General features: G+C 39.2%; 1 protein-coding gene across 24 annotated transcripts in view; it reads left to right on the top strand.

Annotated features, from left to right (window-relative positions):
* NFASC (neurofascin) overlaps positions 1 to 21,232 on the top strand; it is a 222,619-nt gene that overhangs the window by 195,757 nt on the left and 5,630 nt on the right. For 12 of the 24 annotated variants that reach the window (XM_089681122.1, XM_089681126.1, XM_089681123.1 and 9 more), the window contains 5 exons: positions 5,174 to 5,347; positions 9,174 to 9,290; positions 11,580 to 11,732; positions 13,214 to 13,345; positions 17,365 to 17,434. In XM_089681122.1, coding sequence (XP_089537248.1) covers positions 5,174 to 5,347; positions 9,174 to 9,290; positions 11,580 to 11,732; positions 13,214 to 13,345; positions 17,365 to 17,434 — 646 coding nt within the window. Of the gene's footprint in view, positions 1 to 5,173; positions 5,348 to 9,173; positions 9,291 to 11,579; positions 11,733 to 12,867; positions 13,026 to 13,213; positions 13,346 to 17,364; positions 17,435 to 17,651; positions 17,821 to 21,232 lie in introns of those variants that run through there. The other 12 variants (XM_089681138.1, XM_089681134.1, XM_089681133.1 and 9 more) reach the window with 6 other exon arrangements.

Genomic DNA, 21,232 nt, shown 5'->3' with positions numbered 1-21,232 from the left:
GTCCAGACCTTGTATATGTTTACCTGCTATAGAAGTCTGAATAATGGTGTTTGACCACCTGTAGAACTTCAAATAGTATATTTGTCTCTAGGAGGAAAAAAAATCCCTTCACCCATTGTTTACATTTCTCTAGCTAGATGGTCATTCGACTTCCCAACCAAGACAAATTAACCCTTAACATCCGGCTATGCTGACTTGATGTTATATAGGATTATGTCTTGATAAATCATGTTTTTGAGATGTAAATTCAAAAGGTCCACAACAGCTATGTAACTTTTTTACCACAAGCTGGCTTCCAAATTCCTATGTTACAACAGCTTGTGAGAAACTCAGCAGTGTTTTGTAATATTTTTAGACAGCAGACACGTATGTTGGTATATTAGCAGTTAGTATCTGGTTGAAAGCTGATAAAGGAAGTGAAAAAACAAAATCCTCTCAAATCACTACAGCTTCATGACCTTGAAAACTGCAAACAGCAGATAAATCAATAAACACTAGTTCAGCAATTTTCAGGTCGGTCATACCATCTATGCCTGTATGTAATTGTGTCTCATGTAAGTGTATGGGAGATACCTGTTGTATTTTCCTTAGACATCACAAGGTGTTCCTATTCATCTGTAACAAATACCTATAGTCTCGGTCAGGGCTGTCCAAACTTTCTAAGCAAAGGGCCAGTTTACTAGCCTTCAGACTTTAGTGGGCCAGTCACCCAGTGTGAGCAGAAAATGCACCAGAATCAGTGGTAGAAAACAATGCCTCATCATTGCTTTTATTGTAAGGAATAGTACCTCCTTGATGGTGTCAGTTGTGAGAAATAGATAGTGCCCCATTGTTGATGTCAGTGGGAGGAATAGATAGTGTCCCATTGTTAGTGTCAGTGTGAGGAACAGTGCCCCATCACTGGTATTAGAGGGAGGAATAGTGCCCCATTGTTGGTATCAGTGGGAGGAATAGTGTCCCAAGGGCTGGGATACAGGCAAACAAAGAGCTACATCCAGCCCCCGGGCTGCAGTTTGGAAACCATTGGTCTTGTTAGTCATTTAGAAGGAAGCCCTTTAAGTTGACATTCCACCTTAAGGTTACTCAGCAACCTATGCCTGCCATTTATAGTGATGCAGCTATATATTTAAAGTGGCATTAAAGCCAAAAACAAAAGTGTAATATATTGCAGCTTGCCAACTGCTTTAACAAGTGGAAGAAAAACATGTGACCATGTATTCCTGTGAAACTCTTCACACTGATGTGTTGCAAGTCCAGTGTGTTTTTTTTAGTTGCAGCATTTTTGGTGCAGGTTTAATGCGGTAAAAAAACACACCTCCCTATTGAAATCAATAGAAAACGTGACTAAACGCATCAACAATACACCTGCATTGTGTTTCTGGTGCAAATTTTGAGTCACTTGCCCTGTGAAAAGGCACTGCAAGTGCGGCAAAAATATGCATTTTTTGCTACTGAGTAGTGTGAAAGTAGCCTTAGATGTGGAGGCTTCATTACTTTTCTTTTTTTAGGCTTTTTTTCCCTGTATTTCATCTGGTGATCTAGCCAATAACACACTTCGTGTCTTAAGGTATCTGCATTCTAGTTGAAGTAGTCAAGCAAAAAGTTTTGGACAGCATGATTGTCATTCTGGGAAGAGGGTAGATCAGATTTAGGGCCCTTGCTCACTGGGCTTAAAAATTGCAGCTGTCACAGGCGTTTGACACCTGTAAGAAGCTATGTAAGTAAATGTCAACTTTGAAAACTGCAGTTACAGAAACAACATACAAATCACTGGCAAGCTGCGGTTCATCATACTATGCAATATTATACTACATTTTCTATATTCTTCTATATACTATATACAATATATACTATATTTTCCACCTATACTGTATGGTTTAGTAGAGTTTTAGTCATCAATCATCATCAATCAATAAAAATTAGTGGATAACTTTAAAAGAAGGCTGAACACCCATCTGACGAAGAAGCTGATGATTCGAAACGCGTTACCGCCCCTTTTTGCGGCATTACGCTCACGTGGTGATGTCACGTCCACTCGCCCGCCATTTGCGTTCCAGCTTGGTTTCCATCACAGCTTCTGGACGCTAACAGCGTGGAACTGGGAGACCAGGTCCCCACAGCAGTTTTGGTTCTTAAATGGTATTCTGCCCTCTCCACCAGCCTCCAGGACCTATGAAGGATGACGTCTATCCTGAGATACTGTACATGCCTTTTCTCTATTGCTGTCTAGTGAGTTACCTCAGTTACCTTGCTTAATAAAAATAACCTTTTAATACTGGCGCCCCTCTTTCCTTTTCTTCTCAATGCACAGAGTTTAGTTTCATCTAATGCCCTGTACACATGATGAGAATATCGGACGAACGATTGGCCGTTTTTTTTCACCTGCTAGTCTCACATCAAAAGGGAAAAGGTTACTAAAAATACGAAAATTCTCCTATGAAAGAAAAGAAATTCGAAAGTGATGTCATGTATTGCGTTGTATTCATATTGTATAATCAGACGACTACTGTACTGATTAAACGAAAATCGTGCAATCTGGTGTCGTACGAGAAAAATGTTTGCGCTTCTCGAAAGCTGTGTACTGACGATTCGATTATTGGACAATGGGTCCTCGTATGAAAATTTTCGTACGATTTTCTTATAGTGTGTACGAGGCATTAGGGTTCTTCCTTTCTCTCCAGCACCAATTTTATTAATTTTTGTAGTCAAAAGAACCTGTAGCTGCAGTGCAAACTGAAACATTTAGTAGTGTTATTATTACATGTGACAGCTTGCTGCTCGGTTCACCTGGTTGTTAGGGAGCCAGCACCTGCCAGTGTCCTAACGACCAATGACTCATCCTCACCTGGCACATTTAGCCATTAAAAAAAACAAGAAAAAAGTAATGGGATGGGGTACCCTGCCTCACAACCCTGGCCTATTTTTATATGCCACTGAACTGCAGTGTGTCACAACACACTGTGGTGCACAGAGTTGAAGTCTTTTTTTGTGTTAAAAAAAGGAAAAAGTAAACATTGCAATGAATTGTAACAATGCATCACACTGCCCTTTACTTGCCCTACATAGCGTACAGCAGTGCACATGCATTTCAGCCTAGACTTATTTTCCAAAGGACTATAATTGTGTTTAGCCATGTTTGTGCTTCAAGCATCGCAGCCCAACAGTGATCTTTCTGCTTTCTTCTCCTGTAAGCATGTTCAAACTGTTGATTGACAGTACTGTGCAGACTTGTGATTTTTTATTTTTTATTGGAAGTTATGACTTTCTCTCCCAGTGTGAGTACTGTTGTGTATTACAGGAGGTTGATTATCGGGAATGATTTAGTTATATATGTAAGAAATATGTAAAAGTACATTTTATGATTTCAGTAAATACTTTACAGGATTACATCATACTTTGTATCTTCTTAATGTTCAACCCTAAAGTGAAAAACCAGCCAGTTTTCATTTGTATGGAATTTGGAAGAGGAAGTGAGGAGAATTCTCAATGCACAAGTCAAGTCATATATGATGAGATTTTGAATTGCTCGATTTCCCCATCAACACATTCAGTTTTTATGAGGGAATCCCTCTCGCGGAGCTATTGTGTTCTCCCAGTGGGGAGCCATCCCTTTTGGGAGAACAAAGTGATTAGTGCCACAGGCAGTAATTGCATGCTAAAAATCCAACATGCTGGCTGTACCCAAGTTAATCAATGGATCAACTTGTGTAAAATCAACCTGCCAATAGATGGATCGAATCTCGGCCCATTCTCTGCTGAACTGGCCGTGATTCGATCCATCTATGGCTGGCTTTACATTGACTTCTGTGCTGGCAAAGGGGGTAGAGGGAAGATTACATATAAGGATCTATCTCATACTGTCTAACACTGATACAAGATCTCTATAGTACATACATTATTAAATTACAACTATTTGTTGCTTTGCATTATAAAATCTATACCTAAAAGTTATTAACGTTACTGTGTTTTAATTTTGGTTTAAAGGTTAATGCATAGTATATGAGTTGAACTGACCAGAGATATGTCCAGATATAGTTCACTAAATGACTGTACAGTAAATTAAATCTGTGCAGGGACATGTAACATACAATACAACTGTTGAGTAAGTTGGGGTGTAAAAGTAATTAAATGATCTTGCTTGGTCATACCTTTTTCTTGTTTGATATAGGGTTTTTTCTTTTCTTTTTTTTTTCTTGTTATTTTTGCATGACATACAGTTTCTGTACGCATGCTCTCTTAAAGCATCATGTTAAGAAAGAAAACTTTCAACAATATTTTGATAGTCACTTTTCTATATTTTACCTAACTGCATTTTTTACCTAGGTCTTTAATGATTCTTGTATTTCTTAGTTGTATCCACACATGAGGCTTATTCTTTGTGACTTTGAGGGCTGGTTTACTCCAGAATTTGAAGGATAACTCCATTTTTAAAAAAGAAAAATGCATTTCTGCCATAGGCAGGCAGTCTGTTGCCAAGGTATAACTTAATTTAATAAAATTGTACCTCTTCAAAAGAGAAAGATTTATTTGAGCTGCCCGGCTAATATAGCATCTTCAAGGTCTCCTGCATAAAAAGCACAAAAAGCTAGAAGCTGAAGGACGATGATGCAAATAGTGTGTGCCAGCCTGGCCATTAATTTATAAGATCCAGTTTAACACATCCTCCCGATATCTTCCTTTACCTAGCACTTGTATTGTTATGCAGTAGCACTGAAAATGTGAATTTTTATTGAAAGTGCATTATCCTTAAAAAACTGATATTGTATTAAATGGATAATGATGTGTTGAATCACCAGCTAGCTTGCTTAATATCTTGTGGATTCCGTTGGAAAGGTACCCTCTTTATATAGTTATAACTTCACCCATGTATTACAAAGGTGCTATACGGCCACTGTGGTGATTAATTTACAATATGAAGAGTGATGCTTTGTTCTGACTTTATAACAGACGTGATTTTATGGCCCATGGTATGTAATACATGTATTAGCTTTGTTTTAAACATAATGCTTAAAATTGATATATGTAAAATCTGTTTAAAAACACAGTGCATGTGTGTAGATTTCTAACATTTACATTCATGAATTGATCTTTGGATCTAATATCACAATGTATGCTTTATACCTCTTGTATAAGGCTTGCATCTTTCTTTTCTGTTTTCTCATCTCATTCTTAGTTGCCCCTACGTCTCCAGTATCTCCCACAGAAGCACCTACAGAAATACCAACTGTTCCCCTGACCACTCCTCGTACTACCACCACTGTTACTACTGCGACTAGCACAACCACAACTACTATCATTACTGCTACTGAAATCAGGCAAACAACAGTGGCTAGCATCCACGAAATAGGTATTAAACACCTGAAAGGATTACTTTTAAAACAAACATGCCACACATAGCTGTGCAATGTTTCATTATTACAGATCATGCAGATGATAAAATCCTAAATTTAACCAAGAACTCAATTTGTCTGGTTAAATTATTATAAAGGGGGTTGTGTGTTAGGCAGATTACATAGTCTAAACTTTTACTTAAATTAACTTTGTGTTCACTTGGTAAAGTTGATCTTCACTTAGCTAAGTTAAAGTGTTACTAAACCCACAACAGTAAAATCAGTCTGTGTATGCAGTAAAGCATGCTTGTTATAATCACTGTGGAACCTAAGGGGTTAATCCTCTGCATTGTGTGAAAAGGCTGTTTGATCCTTTCTTCTCTGCCCCTCCTCTTGTTGAACTGACCACCTGATACAGATTAAATCCGTAGTCACATACACATGCTCAGTTTGGTGTATATTACTAGAAAGGTTTTTTTTTTCTTTGGAGAGTGCATGTGATCAGCACAGTGTCAATCAGCACTGTCCAGACAGAGGGTCAGAGGTTTCACATCCTCCTAAAGCAGAAATAAAACTCCTCCTACAAGCTTTAACCAGTGCTCTGCTGAAGTCACAAGACTGCTATATACTGCTGATGAGAAAAGGTATTTAGCAGTTTATATTTACTAAAATAATTGCATTTCCATGTTCTGTGTACTGTGGGAGACCAAATATAGTGAATGCAGGGTTGTAGGTTTAGTAACACTTTAAAGTAATAATCTAAGTGAAAATTCAGTTTGTAAAGAATGCCCGAATCATGTAAAGGAGAATAGAAAAAAAATTGAATTTTTGCCCACACACGAAAGGATAGAGTTGGACAACTTCAGTTCATTCACTAGTGAACACATGCTATTTCTTTAGCAGATTACTCCATTCAGTATCAATATAATTACAGGGGTTAACTGGTGCTATAGAATATCTGTGACAGCAGCATATTTTATAACTGGCTTTTGCCAATTTCTGTTTATATGACCTGTATGACAACCATACACAAAATGCTCAAGCAGTGAATTCTCTGTATAAACTGCAATGTAAAAGTCAGGCACCATTACTTCCCCATGTGTCAAAGTCAGAAAGGTGCAGCGCTAAAACCATAAATGAATAAAATTGCATAAAATGTAATCTTGCATATCTATATCAGTACAAATGCACAAAATCCATATAAATGGTATATAAAGTGACAAAGTGCAAATATAGTGCTAGTACACAATATACATTAGAATGTTAAAGGGGTGGTTATGCTGAGCACTAGTTGGTGCTAAAGATCCGATCCCATATATAATCATAAGAATGTTCACTTTAATATTGTTAAGATCATACAATATACCAGGGGCGGACTGACCATTTGGAAACTCGGGCACTGCCCGAGGGCCCGGGGTCAGTAGGGGGCCCCATGACATGCCCCTGGTACCTTTTTCATAGGCTTTTTTGAGTTTGGCCAAGGACACAGGAGCCCCTATTGCCCGGGGGCCCTCATGAGTTGTCAGTCCGCCCCTGCAATATACATGTTTCTCTTTTAATTAATACTAATTTCTTTCTTTACTATTAACAGATATACCTTGTTCAATGTATGCTTAGTAATATATATGAGAGTTATTTTAAGTAGGTAATTATTAAAATAGTATAGGGAATACTTTGGAATACTGCACTATGGGCTACCCTCTTTTTGGCTCTTTATGAGCAAACACTGATACAGAGCCCATTCTGGAGGATGGCTTGAGGTGCTGAAGACTACCCAGGGGAAGGGGATATATCTCTCTCTGACCAGACGAGGCTGTTCATATCCTTAAGGGGACCTCCGGCAGACAACATCATCATATACACAAATGCGTATTATGATTATGCATCTGTTGAGTGTGTAATCTTAACATACTCATGGCACATCACCTGGATTGGTATTGAATATACGGAGCACTTACCTGAGATCTTTTGGATGGCTCTTCACGTTTAGCACCTCTATGAACATTCTTATGATTATATATGGGATTGGATATTTAGCACCAACTAGTGCTCACCATAGCCACCCATTTAAGGCTTTAATGTATATTGTGTACTAGCACTATATTTGCACTTTGTCACTTTATATACCATTTATATGGATTTTGTGCATTTGTAGTGATATATATATATGCAAGATTACATTTTATGCAATTTTATTCATTTATGGTTTTAGTGCTGAACCTTTCTGACTTTGATTACTTTGGAGGTTGTTTTGGTTTGCCTTTTCAGTGCATTGGCTGCTTATGGTTTCTTAGCGCTCGCTTATTTTTACTCTATATATTTACTTCCCCATGTGTGTTTGCCTACATACCCCCTTACAGAAAAAAACTTTCAGGTTATTGAGATTATTCTGTATAAGTAATACAGTATTAGCAAGGATTATCTGCCCTTTTAAACAATTTTAATAATTACTTACTTAAAATAACTCTCATATATATTACTAAGCATACATTGAAGAAGGTATATCTGTAAATAGTAAAGAAAGAAATTAGTATTAATTAAAAGACAAACATGTATATTGTATGATCTTAACAATATTAAAGTGTTACTATTGGCTATTTTTAAAAATAAATTTAAATAACAAACATGTTCTACTCACCTGCGCTGTGCAATGGTATTACACAGAGCGGCCCCGATCCTCCTCTTCTCATGTCCGTTGGCGATCTTGGCTCCTCCTCTTCTTTGTGTGTCCCCATAGCAAGCCTCTTGCTATGACAGCACATGGTGCCTTCTTGCTCCAGGCTCAAACAGTGGGACATAGCCCTGCCCCCTACTTTCTCCTCACTGCATTTGATTGACAGCAGCAGGAGCCTTTTGCTCCAGTCCTGTGTGAAGAGCTAGAGAGGGGAGAAGAGATGCAGCCATGCACAGCTCTGGATCTATTTCCCCTCTCTTCCCATTTACACAGGGAAGGGGGAAGACAAAAAATTATAAAGCATTTTATACCTTAATGCAAGGAATGCAATAAGGTTAAAAAAATGTTTTTAGCTTTAGTATCACTTTAGTTATATTGTAAGATATAAAAGCAGTTAGGGCCTATTCACACCAGCAGTTTTAGGCTGTGTTAGGCTACATTGCCAATGCAGTCCCAAGCAAACCCTATGGTTTAACCTCTTGGCCCCAGCGCCTCCCAACCCTTTAAGAATTTCAGAAGCCAGGAGGTGGGGGCGGGGTTTTAGGGTCATGTGACCACCGTGATTCGCCATCATGGCGGTCACATGAATGGAAAAGGTCCCGATCGAAAGGGGAGACCGGGACCTTTCCGGGCGTAGCGGACATATGTGCTGGGAGCGCGCAGGGCGCGCACTCTCAGCACATATGTATTTTATAATTGCATGCAAATATGCGGCCACTCTGCCTCAAGGCCCAGACACTGAGAGGCTGCATATTTGCGTGCGATCGGTGTCGAGGGGTTAAGTTCACATCAATGCATTGTGCTGGTGTGTAGTATGAAAAAAATAAAAGATATATTTTTGCACAGGGCATTAAGACACGCTGAATGCATCACAACGTGCTGCAGCACTAAGTAATAACAATAAAGGTAAAAAGAAAAGAAAACACTGCAATGCGTGTTAAAACTGCATGTCAGCACAAGTTAAAATATACACACTAGCATGTGTACTGTGGTTTGAATGGACCCTTGCAGAGGAAAAGCAGTTTTTAAATAAATGTATTTCCTTTGATAACAACATAACTATAAACTATAGAGTTGGTATACATTGACATACCTGACACCCAGTTTGCAACGATGTTGCCCTAAATAAAATGCTGTTCTTCCTAACCTGTTTTAAATCACTTTCCTAGCAACATCAGGACAACCTATATGGAACATCACAGCTTTGCCCAACAGCCACTGGGCAAACATCACCTGGATGCATAACTTAGGGCCTGGCTCTGAGTTTATGGTTGAGTATATTGATAGTAAGCATCACTTCAGCATGTGTATTGTGTGTAGCCATAATGGATTTTTGTAGCTACTACATACAATCACCTACTGCTGCACCCATGATTGAGCAAAGCACAAAAAGGCACTTCAGGAGCTGGCTCTGTACACTCTTTATAGGCCTGCACTTACTTCCTATTATATAATTATCATATATATGTATTATACACGCACGTGTATTGAGGCCAAATCATCAACAAGATATTAAGGCTACTAACATTTTCAGAAAGACAGGTCAGCAATTACTTTGTAATATTAACATAAATCCTGACTACCCTCTCAACTTTACTTGCTTCATTACAGGGTCTTCTTGGTCTTGACAGTTCTCTAAGGGATACATTTATAAGGTAGTTAATGTGACTTACACCAAACATTTACTGGTGGTGAATCAATCACTGAAATTTAAAACCAGGAAGATTTACATGCAATCAATGTTTGGTGAATGTCAGATTCACTACTTTATAAATCTGACCCTATGTTTCCTGCTCCTGGAGTGTCTATTTTGCATTTAATCAGCTTATAAGATCAGGTTAAGTGCTATGTCTTTGCATAGTAATCTATAGGAACTTTCATCCTTTGTTTTTGAGAGTAAAAAAATGATTCAACCTGCAAGAGCATGTATATTTTTTAGTGTGTTACCATGATTCGAAAATACCACAGCTCCAAATTTACAAAACTGTTTTAATTAACAATATGCTATCACATTACTTATCTAATAGCACATTAGGATGTTTTCACCTTTCTCTGGGGTGGAAGTTCCTATATATGACTGTGAGTTTGAGATATTATATATATAGTATATATAAGGTGGCCAGTTGCTTATGATAAATGAATGTTTTTGGCATGGCATTTTGCCCATTCATTATGTTTTCTTACAGTTAAAAAGGTCTTGTCACCTCATATATCAAAGAGTTTTTGGCTGATATGCATTGCGCTGAATTTGCTTTGCGTGTGTGTTCATTTGTCATGCTTCACGTCAACAGCTTCCATATTGTCCACTACTGACAGACGGAGCCACATGGCTGCACTAGTGGTTTAGAGTGTTATAAAATGGAAGTGTCTTGTAATGTTATGAGCATAGATTAACCAATGATAAACATTATGCACAGTTATACATGTGTTTCTACCAAGTGGTGTACAGACTGCAATGCAGTCTTCTGCTGCAATGATGTTTTAATGGTTTTCCACTTGTTTTTGACAGATTGTATGGCATCAGTTGCCCATAGTAGAAGGTTTTGGAACACTATGCAAAGAATTTTGTTAAAACAACTGGTCAAAATGTCTAGATGCCAGGTTTATGCATAGGTGTATTGTGCACGTCCATATCTATAAATATATATTAAAAAAAAAATATGATATATTTAGTGGATCAGATTCATATGATAACGTTTATGTAAGATAGATAGATGGCTTTTGCACATGTCATAATACAGTGATGCAGCCTAAAATAGAGACTGCCATTCCATAAAAGGCCTTTAATTTATATTTTATTTTTGCTTATGAGTAAAGGAAATACTATGGTTTATGTCTTGTACTTTAGAAAATCTACTTTACAAAAAGAAAATTGCAGCATACCTTACCAAAGAAGTAGACGTTCCCTGCTTCCTTTTAGGATGCCATAATCTTAATTAGAAATTAGGATAGCTGAAAGAAGGCTCTTACTTGCAAAATCTTTTCATCTCTCACTCTAATACATAAAATTTTTACCTCGCTGACATAATAATTGGCGCAAATACTCTTGAAAATAATGCTATGCAAATTAAATTTAAAGTAGAAATTCAGCTATTTTTATTCATATCATAGAGTAGGTAAAGGGTAGAACATTTGACAAGCTTTATTGCTGCCTGTGTCACCTTAAAGAGATTTATCTTCATTTTCTTGTCCAAAAAAACACCTGAAATTAAAACAGGAGATGAGGGGAAATATCTAAAACTGGGACGCAGCAATAAAAATCTGATTTTTTGTTTCTAACCCGTCCCCAGAATACTAAAAAAAAGTGTTGTGTGTGTACCTCTGTAGAAACTAGGCAAGGGATGGGAACTCTATCAGGGTTTTTTTCTTTAAGATAACAGGTTCGATTTTTACATTTTGAGCATTGTGGTAAGCAGTTTTACAACAAGAATGTTTGAAGGCACAGTTTCTGACTAAAGCCATTATCTGTGCGTATGTGGGTCTGCAGCATATTGCATGAAACTTTTGCTCTGGCTTTCCTCTCCATCTCCTGCTGTCAACTCAGCCGACATTCATCCTTAGCTCTTTCCTATCAGGTAATAACATGAACAGAACTGTTCCCGTTAAGGGTCATCCCCCCTCAATTCAGCTGTCTGACCTGGTCCCCGGGATGACCTACCGAGTACGGGTTTATTCCCGGGAGCACCACTCAGTCACAAGCCCATACGTGACGTTCGAGACCAGCTCAGGTGAGGGCTTTGTGTTCCTTCAATGGCAACACAGGTACAATCTTTCTGAACTTTGTAATGATAAAACGAGTTTGTAAAACAAAATTCAAATTGAAAAGTAATACAGTTTTTTATAAGATAAAGTTGAAAAGGGGAAAGGTATATTTTTTGATGTTTTTTATGTTGTGGATAATACAAAAACATACTATCTGTAGGATTTCTCTGTCTGTGTTTGTCCAGTCTATCTATCTATCTATCTATCTATCTATCTATCTATCTATCTATCTATCTATCTATCTATCTATCTATCTATTTATCCATCTGTGTGAGTACAAATTGCATATTTTGCAAATATTTATATATTTTGCTCAATATAGTGTAGCAGTGTTTAATATGTGTGCAAAATTAAACCAGGCTACCAAATGAAGGTAGAGGCTAAAGCTATTTACCCAGTCAATAATTTTAGGGGGGTCATTTGCATTTTATATGTTCTTTACAGGCTTATTCAGGCTAATAAGGCAGTTGAAAAAGCAGATCATAGTTCAATAGGTAAATAGCCAGCAATTATATATGATCTTTAATTTCTCTAAATAAAATACATTTAAATTGCTCGCTTTGGATTATTATTACAAGCTTGTTCATTGATGAAGCATAAAATGGTGCTGTGCTTTTGAGACTTGCCGATTGACATCAAGCTGCTATTATCAGTTTTACATGTAGGTTGCTATTTTGTAGGGTATGCTAATATCTTCCTGAGTGGCACTCCACTTATCTTCCTTGTTTGATTAAGCTTTAACAATTGTTAACAGGAAGCCACATTTTCATTGCAAAATATATAACTTACTATTGAGTGATCAGTTACAAATATTAGTTATCTTCCTTACCAAACTGCAAAATATTTATGTGGATATGGTCTCCTGTTTAATTAAGTGTAAGAAGAGTATTTGTGATTTCATTGGTAAACTAGTTTTTTTTTACATCATATGCTGTCAAAATATGTTTTACATCCACTATATTGTTTTATACTTAAGTTTCTTGCAAGATGTTGCTTTGTTGAAGAAATACGCATGTAAATTTTATCCACGCACTATTGTTCTACTACTTTAGGCTAAGTTCTGTTTTTTTCTCCTTTGCTGTTTTGACTGTCTAACTACAGAGGTTCCTTTCTTCGATCCTCAACAGCCCCCTTAAAAAACCTGGTTACTTGGTCTCTTCACATGAGCTCCAGAGAATCTGTGTGATTGACCCATACATACCCACCTTCAATCCTGTAAAGAGACTCTAAAAAGACTACTGTCTGAGTTGAAGGACAAGGTTGGGGTTCTGTATTCTACAGTCCTGATGATATACAAGCTTTCATCATTCTTTTATTACTGTTTAAACTGTTTTCTTATTCCTTGTGTGGGTTATGTATTATTTGTTGTACATAAACATTGCCGTTTGCCATGTTTACACCAGGTATAGTTCTTCTATATGACCTTTGTTTTTTCTACCTCTGGCAGCTTACACAAAAAACCAAGTTGACATTGCTACTCAAGGATGGTTCATTGGGCTCATGTGTGCTGTTGCTCTACTTGTACTTATCCTGTTGATTGTGTGCTTCATCAAGAGGAGTCGAGGAGGCAAATATCCAGGTATGTAGAACATTTTTGGCTACATCACAGATGTGTGGAAAAAGTTATCTGATCTTCATCTAGGTTTAAAAATGGACGTTCATTAATAGAAATAGTAAGCAAACCCTCATAGAATGCATATTTTATAAGAGACTATGTTTTTAGCACTAACCTCAAACAGTGTTTAGTGGGTTAGATTCACCAGACTTAAGACACAAATATACAGCTATATAGGGTATTTCAAAATAATGTCTTTATTATCACAAATATAAATATAGTTAAAACCAAAAATACTAAAGCAAAGCCAAGCTAAATTGTGAAAACTTGCGGCTTCAATAGTATAAATTTCTATGCAATCATTCTACTAATCACAACAAAGACAACATTTCCAAAGTCTATATTGTTTATAAAGCACGAATAACAAATTTCTTAATATCTACTTATTAAATTCCATGAGGATGAATAGCTCAGTTGCCCATATTCATAGTCATTCATCTTAATGCATTGAAAACAATTGAATACTGTTTATAATGCTTTTTTTTATTTTCACTAACATCCAAATCTTCAGGACAGGATTTCAAGGTGTATCCCCTTCTTTAAGGTCCAAGCCTGGACTGGCCATAAGGCACACCAAGCATTTGACCGTTAGGCCAGGGCCAACATGCCCAACCCCTGAGCCATGGACTGGTACCAGTCCATGGCCTGTTAATGACCGGTCCGCACAATGGGAGGTAAGTGACAAGTGCGGCTTGGACAGGGCTAACACAGACCACGGTCGCCGCTCACCTCTCGCTAAGCGGCCATGTCTGTGAGAGATAGATAGGAGAGAGAAATAGAACGAGAGAGCTCTGATATATAGAGAGGAATCCCATATATAGAGGGTAATCTACTTAGATAGATCTAATATACAAAAGTGGTCGAAAGAAGAGGGGTGCTATGCGGCCATGCCTGTGTCTCTTCTCATGGCTCTCTTGCCCCGCCAACATTTTCATCCTATCAGCAGAGCAGGGGGCAGAAGGAGTTGGAGATCTGCACAGAGAGTGGGAAACTTTTCATAATAACAAGCGGGTAATCACCCACTTATTAATATGATCCAGATCTGCAGCTCCACCCACCCCCTGCCCTACTAATAGGATGACATCATCAGCGGGGCGGGAGACCTTGGAGAGGACAAACAGACTGAATCCTGCCTCTGCCCTGCCAAAGGTAGGACTGTTCAGGGGAAGCAGAGAGTAAAAGGGGGCACTGTCATTACAGAGACAAGGGGGGGGTGACTGCAAGGGGCACTGTGATGGGGGGCTGTGATTGCTAGGGGCACTGTAATGTAAAGGGGCACTGTGATGTAAAGTGGACTTTACCCCTTTACATTACAGTGTGTATGTCCCATCACCAATTACCCCGGTGGACGCCCAATACCCCCCCTCCCCCAGTTCCTGGAAAGATTGGCTGCTCAGTCTAAAATGCCCAGACCTATTTTTTGTCCCAGCTCAGGCCTGAGTACTCCAATCAGTCTTGCTTGGACCTTGAAGAAGGGGATACACCTCAAAAGCTGTCCTGAAAATTTGGATGTTAGTGCAAATAAAATAGTATCACCGACAGTACTAAATTGTTATTTTTTTTTTTTGCAAGTGCACTGATATGGCTACAATTACCTCAGTGTTAATGCATTATGATATATGATGTAAAAAAATCCTCTTAACTGAGCTATACGAGAAATACAGTTAAAAACATTTGTTAAGAGAATAAAACCTTTGTATACTGTGTGATATCTCATTAAATGTAAATAAAATATAGCAAACTCTAGAAACAGTAATTCACCACAACATCATTAAGCAATCTTTGCATTGCATGCCTAATACTAGTTAAGGTTGCCAGGAAGTGCTTATAGAAATCCAATTTGCCAAAGAATATCTGATCTGTCATAAAATGTATGTAAGGTCATTGCTTTTACTCCTGTCTTAAATTGCCAACTGGCATACCCTTAGCACACCAATACACCCCCTGCACTTCACTGCTGTGCAGAGGGTGTACTGGCCACTGCCATACCATTCATACTCCCCTTCTTCTGGCCATCATTATGCTGTCTGAATTCATGTCCTGTACATATTGCACTACCTCCTATATGCTGTGCAGTATCTGCTGCACATACTACATGTGCTTGTTCTCTAAACACTTCTTTCCTGCTGACGATGGCTTCCATCATATCCAGCGGCGCTTCTTTTGCATACATGCTACCCAACCTTATACCCTCTGGCATGCCTCCCCTGCACGTACTGCTCCACCTCATACACTCTGCACTTCTATTCTGCTTTCCTACTATTCACACTCCTCTCCTGCAGATACTGCTCCACCTCATACACTCTGCACTTCTATTCTGCTATCGTACTATTCACACTCCTCTCCTGCAGATACTGCTCCACCTCATACACTCTGCACTTCTATTCTGCTATCGTACTATTCACACTCCTCTCCTGCAGATACTGCTCCACCTCATACACTCTGCACTTCTATTCTGCTATCGTACTATTCACACTCCTCTCCTGCAGATACTGCTCCACCTCATACACTCTGCACTTCTATTCTGCTCTCCTACTATTCACACTCCTCTCCTGCAGATACTGCTCACTCTCATACACTTCACACTTCTGTACTGCACATTTTTCACACACTTAAATCTTCTACACTTCTTTGTTGTACATACTTCCCACTATAATTACCTCCACAGTCCTCTTCCGCACATATTGGCTGCCATAATACCCTGTAGCACTCCTCTTCTGCACATGATACTGCCCATCATCATAGTCTTCAGCACTTCTTCTGCCCATACTCCAGGCCCTTGTACCTGCCTCACTCCTCTTCTGCAAATATTGCATGCTTTCTTGCCATCTGCACTCCTTTCCAGCACATACTTTCTGCCTTCATACACTTTGCACTCTGGTCGTGCACATACTGTCTGCCCTCATATGATCCACACCTGCCCATGTCACCCTTTCTCAGACTCCACACTACTCTCCTGCATATACTGATTTCCCTCACACCCTCTTCACTCCTTTTCTGCACCTACTGTCTACTATCATATCCTCAGCACTTCTGTTTTGCAAATACTGACTGTAGTCATACTCTGTGGCACTCCCCTCCTGCATATACTGCCTGTCCTCATATCCTGAAACACTCATCTCCTGCACATACTGTCCATCTTTATGTCCTCCACACTGCTCTCTTGCACATAGTGGCCACCAGCATACGCTCCAGGAACTGTCTCCTGCACAAACTGCCCACCCTCTTATCCTCCAGCACTCCTCTCCTGCACATACTGATCAATCTCATACCCTCTCAACTTTTCTTCTGCACATACCACTTGCTGTCCTACCCTACGCACACCTTTTCCTGTGTGTACTGTCCACCTCTGTAGTCTCCACATGCCTCTTCTTTATCTACAGTCTGTCTCGCCCTACTCAATCTTCTTTTATACATACTGCCAGCTCTCATACCTTCCATACGCTACCCCTACACAAACTTACCACTGTCACACCCTCTGCAGTCTTCTCCTGCACATACTGCCTGCATTCATACCCTCTGGCACTCATGTCTTGAACATTCTGCCCCATGCTTGACTCTCTGGCACTTCCCTCCCTGCACATACTGCCTGCAATCATACCCTCTGGCACTCACATCTTGAACATTCTTCCCCCATGCTTGACTCTCTGGCACTCCCCTTCCTGCACATACTGCCTTCTGTCATACTCTGCGCTTTCCTTTCCTGCTCATATTCCCCACCATTGTACCCTCTGCCACTCCTCTCCTGCACATACTGGCTGCTGTTATACCTTCCAATACTTCTCTTCTGCACGTACTGGACGCTATCATAACTGCCACACTCTTCTGCACATAGTGCCTTATGAAGAAGTACTGTTTGTTCTTGGTATCCTCAACTATGCTCATTTTGAAAAAGACACACTTTTTTTGCTAGTGAATCATGTCAGCGATGGAGCCCCATGGGAATATTTATAAAGTCTTTTTTTTTCTATTATACTCTTTAGTGCGAGAAAAAAAAGAAGTGGCTTTGGGTGCCGAAGATCAGAAGGATGAAGATGGATCATTTGATTACAGGTAAAAAATGGTTCCAAAATGATGTATTATAACCTGTACAAAAAACTGACATATATATATACATTACAGATAAATACCACTAATAAATCACTTTGTAATATAATGATTTTTATGCTTGCATATCTGCCAGTACACTTAATATAATATAAATACATGATATGTATATTAAATTACACTTATTTAAGACAGTTCATAATTGTAACATATTTGTTTTCAGCAAACAGAATGGTTCAGAAATATATCAGTATCAGTCAGACATGTCCAGTGGCCAAAACACAGAGTCACAGTGTCACACAAAGGACAGTTCTCTGCCGCTGTGTCATACCGGCCTGTGCTTGTAACATGTGTGCCTTTGTTTTCTTCCTGCTCTCCAGGAAAGAGCACAGGTGAGGCACGTCATTGCTTACGTGTCACCTTCTGTGCGTTATGTGTGCCAGCAACCTGCCTATGAAACAACCAATAATCTGCTATGTTTTTGGGTAAAAACTATAAAGTCATGTGTGCATCTCTTTGGATTGAAAAGATAAACAATGCACTATGCAAAATCTGCCTATCGAGTCAGGTCCAATCTCTTAACTATAATACAAGTGTAATTGAACAGAATTGTTTTATAAGCTAGTGGATTGTTTCCTTTGTTTCATCAAAACTGATGTGCCAATAGATGTGTCCTTTTTATAGCAGTGCTTGTGCTTCTTTTTCCCTATCCCTTATATGTGTCCTACCTGTCATTGGTTTTTTTATGTCTTTGTATTTTCTTTATGTACCTTCGCTAAATAATTATCATATTTCTATTTGTTCCCATTAAGGTTTTTTGGAAGGTAGGATAACGTTATTTGTCTGTTAAAATAAAGCATTCCTTGTTCATACTAATATTTATAAAATAACCTAGCTACTCCAGTAGATTGTGACATAAAGAAGGGTGAGAAATAACATTAACATTTTCAAACTAACTTGAATCCTACTGGACATAGAATATACACCAATCAGCCATACCATGATGACCACTGAGAGGTAAAATGAATAACATGGACTATGTTGTTACAATAGCAACTGAAAATAGGTGGGATATATTAAGTGAACATTTTGTCCCTGAAGTTGATGTGATGAAAGCATAAAAATGGGCAAGCATAAGGATTCAAGCAACTTTGACAAAGGCCAAATTGCAACTCCAAAACTACAGCTCTTGTGGGATATTCATGGTCTGCAGTTGTCAGGACCTACCACAAGTAGTCCAAGGAAGGAAAACCAGTGACAGGGTCATTGGCCGCCAAAGCTTATTGATACATGTGGGTTGTGACGACTGGCATCTGTAGTGCAATCCTAAGGAAGAGCTACTGTAGCTCAAATTGCTAAAAATGTCAATATTGGTTCTGATAGAAAGGTATCAGAATACACAACACATCACCTTTTGTTGTGTATTAGGCTGTGTAGCTGCAGTCCTGTCAGGGTGCCCATGCTTCCCCATGTCCTCAGACAAAAGCTCCTACTATGGGTATGTCAGCTTCAGAACTGAACCACAGAGCAATGAAAGAAGGTAGCCTGGTCTGATGAATTCAAGAATGGTTTGAGGAACACAGCAACAAGTTTGAGGTGTTGGCATGGCCACCAGATTCTCCAGATCTCAATCCAATCGAGCATTTGTGGGATGTCCTGAAAAGGCAAGTCCAATCCATGGAGGCCCCACCTCATAACTTACAGGACTTAAAAAATCTACTGACAGCTTTGTGCCAGACACTACAGCATCCTTTCAGAGGTTTAGTGAGTCCATGCCTCAATGGGATATGGTAAGTGGTCATAGTGTTATGGTTGATCGGTGTATGTGGTACAGGAAGCTAACATTGATGAAAAAAAAAAAAGAAAATAAACTAGTTCTACTCCTTTTATATACCTGACAAGGTATACTGTTGCTCCAACAACTTTCATTTTTTAGCTAGTCAGGTATCATACTGTCATCTATATGCACTCACCAGCCACTTTATTAGGTACACCTGTTCAATTGCTTGGTAACACAAATTGCTAATCGGCCAATCACATGGCAGCAACTCAATGCATTTAGGCATCTAGACGTGCTGAAGATGACTTGCTGAAGTTCAAACCGAGCTTCAGAATGGAGAAGAAAGGGGATTTAAGTGACTCTGAACGTGGCATTGTTGCCGGTGCCGGAGGGTTTACTTAGTTACATAGTTCGTCTGGCTGACAAAAAGAGAAAAGTCCATCCAGTTCAACCATTAAAATAAAAGAAGTTATAATCCTATACCCACAGTTGATCCAGAGGAAGGCAAAAAAAGCCCAGCAAAGCATGATCCAATTTGCTCCTGCAGGGGAAACAATTCCTTCCTTATCCCCCGAGAGGCAATCGGATATTCCCTGGATCAACTTTACCTATAAATGTTAGTATCCAGTTATATTCTGTGTATCTAAGGAAGAATCCAGGCCTTTTTAAAACAATCCACAGAGTTGGCCAGAACCAACTCTTGAAGGAGTCTATGCCACATTTTCACAGTTCTCACTGTGAAGAAACCTTTCCGTGTTTGGAGATTAAATCTCTTTTCCTCCAGACGTACAGAGCGCCCCCTTGTCCTCTGTGATGACCTCAGGGTGAATAGCTCTACACCGAGTTCACCATATGAACCACTGATGTATTTATACATGTTGATCATATCCCCCCTTGGTTGGTCTGGGAATTTAAAAAACTGCTGATGTACTGGGATTTTCATGCACAACCATTTCTAGAGTTTACAGAGAATGGTCCAAAAAGAGAAAATATGCAGTGAGCGGCAGTTGTGTGGGTGAAAATGCCTTGTTGATTTCAGAGGTCAGAGGAGAATGGGTAGACTGGCTTGAGATGATAGAAAAGTAACAGTAACTCAAATAACCACTCATTACAACCAATATATTCAGAATTCCATCTCTTCCATGAAAAATTAAGGCAGTTCTGAAAGCAAAAGGTGGTCCAACCTGGTACTAGCAAGGAGTACCTAATAAAGTGCACAATATTTTTTTTTCTTGATAAACACCTTATAGCTTATAAATTGAGAACCAAATGCTGCCTTTCCTTGAGATTTTTAATAAACACAGTATCATACATTAAGTAAGCCATATTATGTACCACTGTAATTTAATCATGCTATAAAACACAGGTATATTTTACTTTGTGACCCAAGAGGTCAACTAGGCAGTGTTTGTCAAATGGGGTTCCGCAGAAGTACCCAGGGGTTTCACCATGAAACATTATGCCGGATGTATACTGCCTAATGTTGACAGTCAGTAGTTTCAGCACACATTGATACCCAATGCCTTCTCTATAGTTCCGACCCCTTTAAAGTCAGAGGGCGGGGCCAGGAGTAGTGCAGAGTGAGGGAGCCGAAGAAGGAGGTGGCGGGGGCTTTCTGTAACAGTGCTGAGCACAGAGCGGGAGCACTTGACTTGCATTGGGAGGTGAGATCCTACAGCTACAAAGACACCAAGGGGTGGTGGAGGGAGGAGGGCAGAGAGCCACTAGCTGCTGGAGCACATGGCTGGATCAGGAAGCAAGATTCTGTTATAGCAGTAGTATTGCAGAATGCAGGGAGGAGGAAGCAGAGAGCCACCAGAGCACATGGCTGTATGGGAGGTGAGACCTTCAAAGAAATGCAGAGTGCCGGAGGAGGGGCAGAAAGGAGGAAGAAGGTGACATCCAGTGTATGACAGCAGTGATGCAGACTGCAGAGAGCTGGAGCACATAGCAGGATCAGACTGAATGTAGCAGGATGTGAAATGATTCTAGATTTTTGTTATTATGCCATAAATGTACATAAA

This window comes from Staurois parvus, unplaced genomic scaffold (assembly GCF_062004578.1).
Source record: "Staurois parvus isolate SC_StPar_1 unplaced genomic scaffold, SC_StPar_1.0 ptg000261l, whole genome shotgun sequence".
Classification (NCBI taxonomy): domain Eukaryota; kingdom Metazoa; phylum Chordata; class Amphibia; order Anura; family Ranidae; genus Staurois; species Staurois parvus.
The sequence above is the reverse complement of the archived record's forward strand: the minus strand, read 5'-3'. Positions and strand labels throughout refer to the sequence as shown.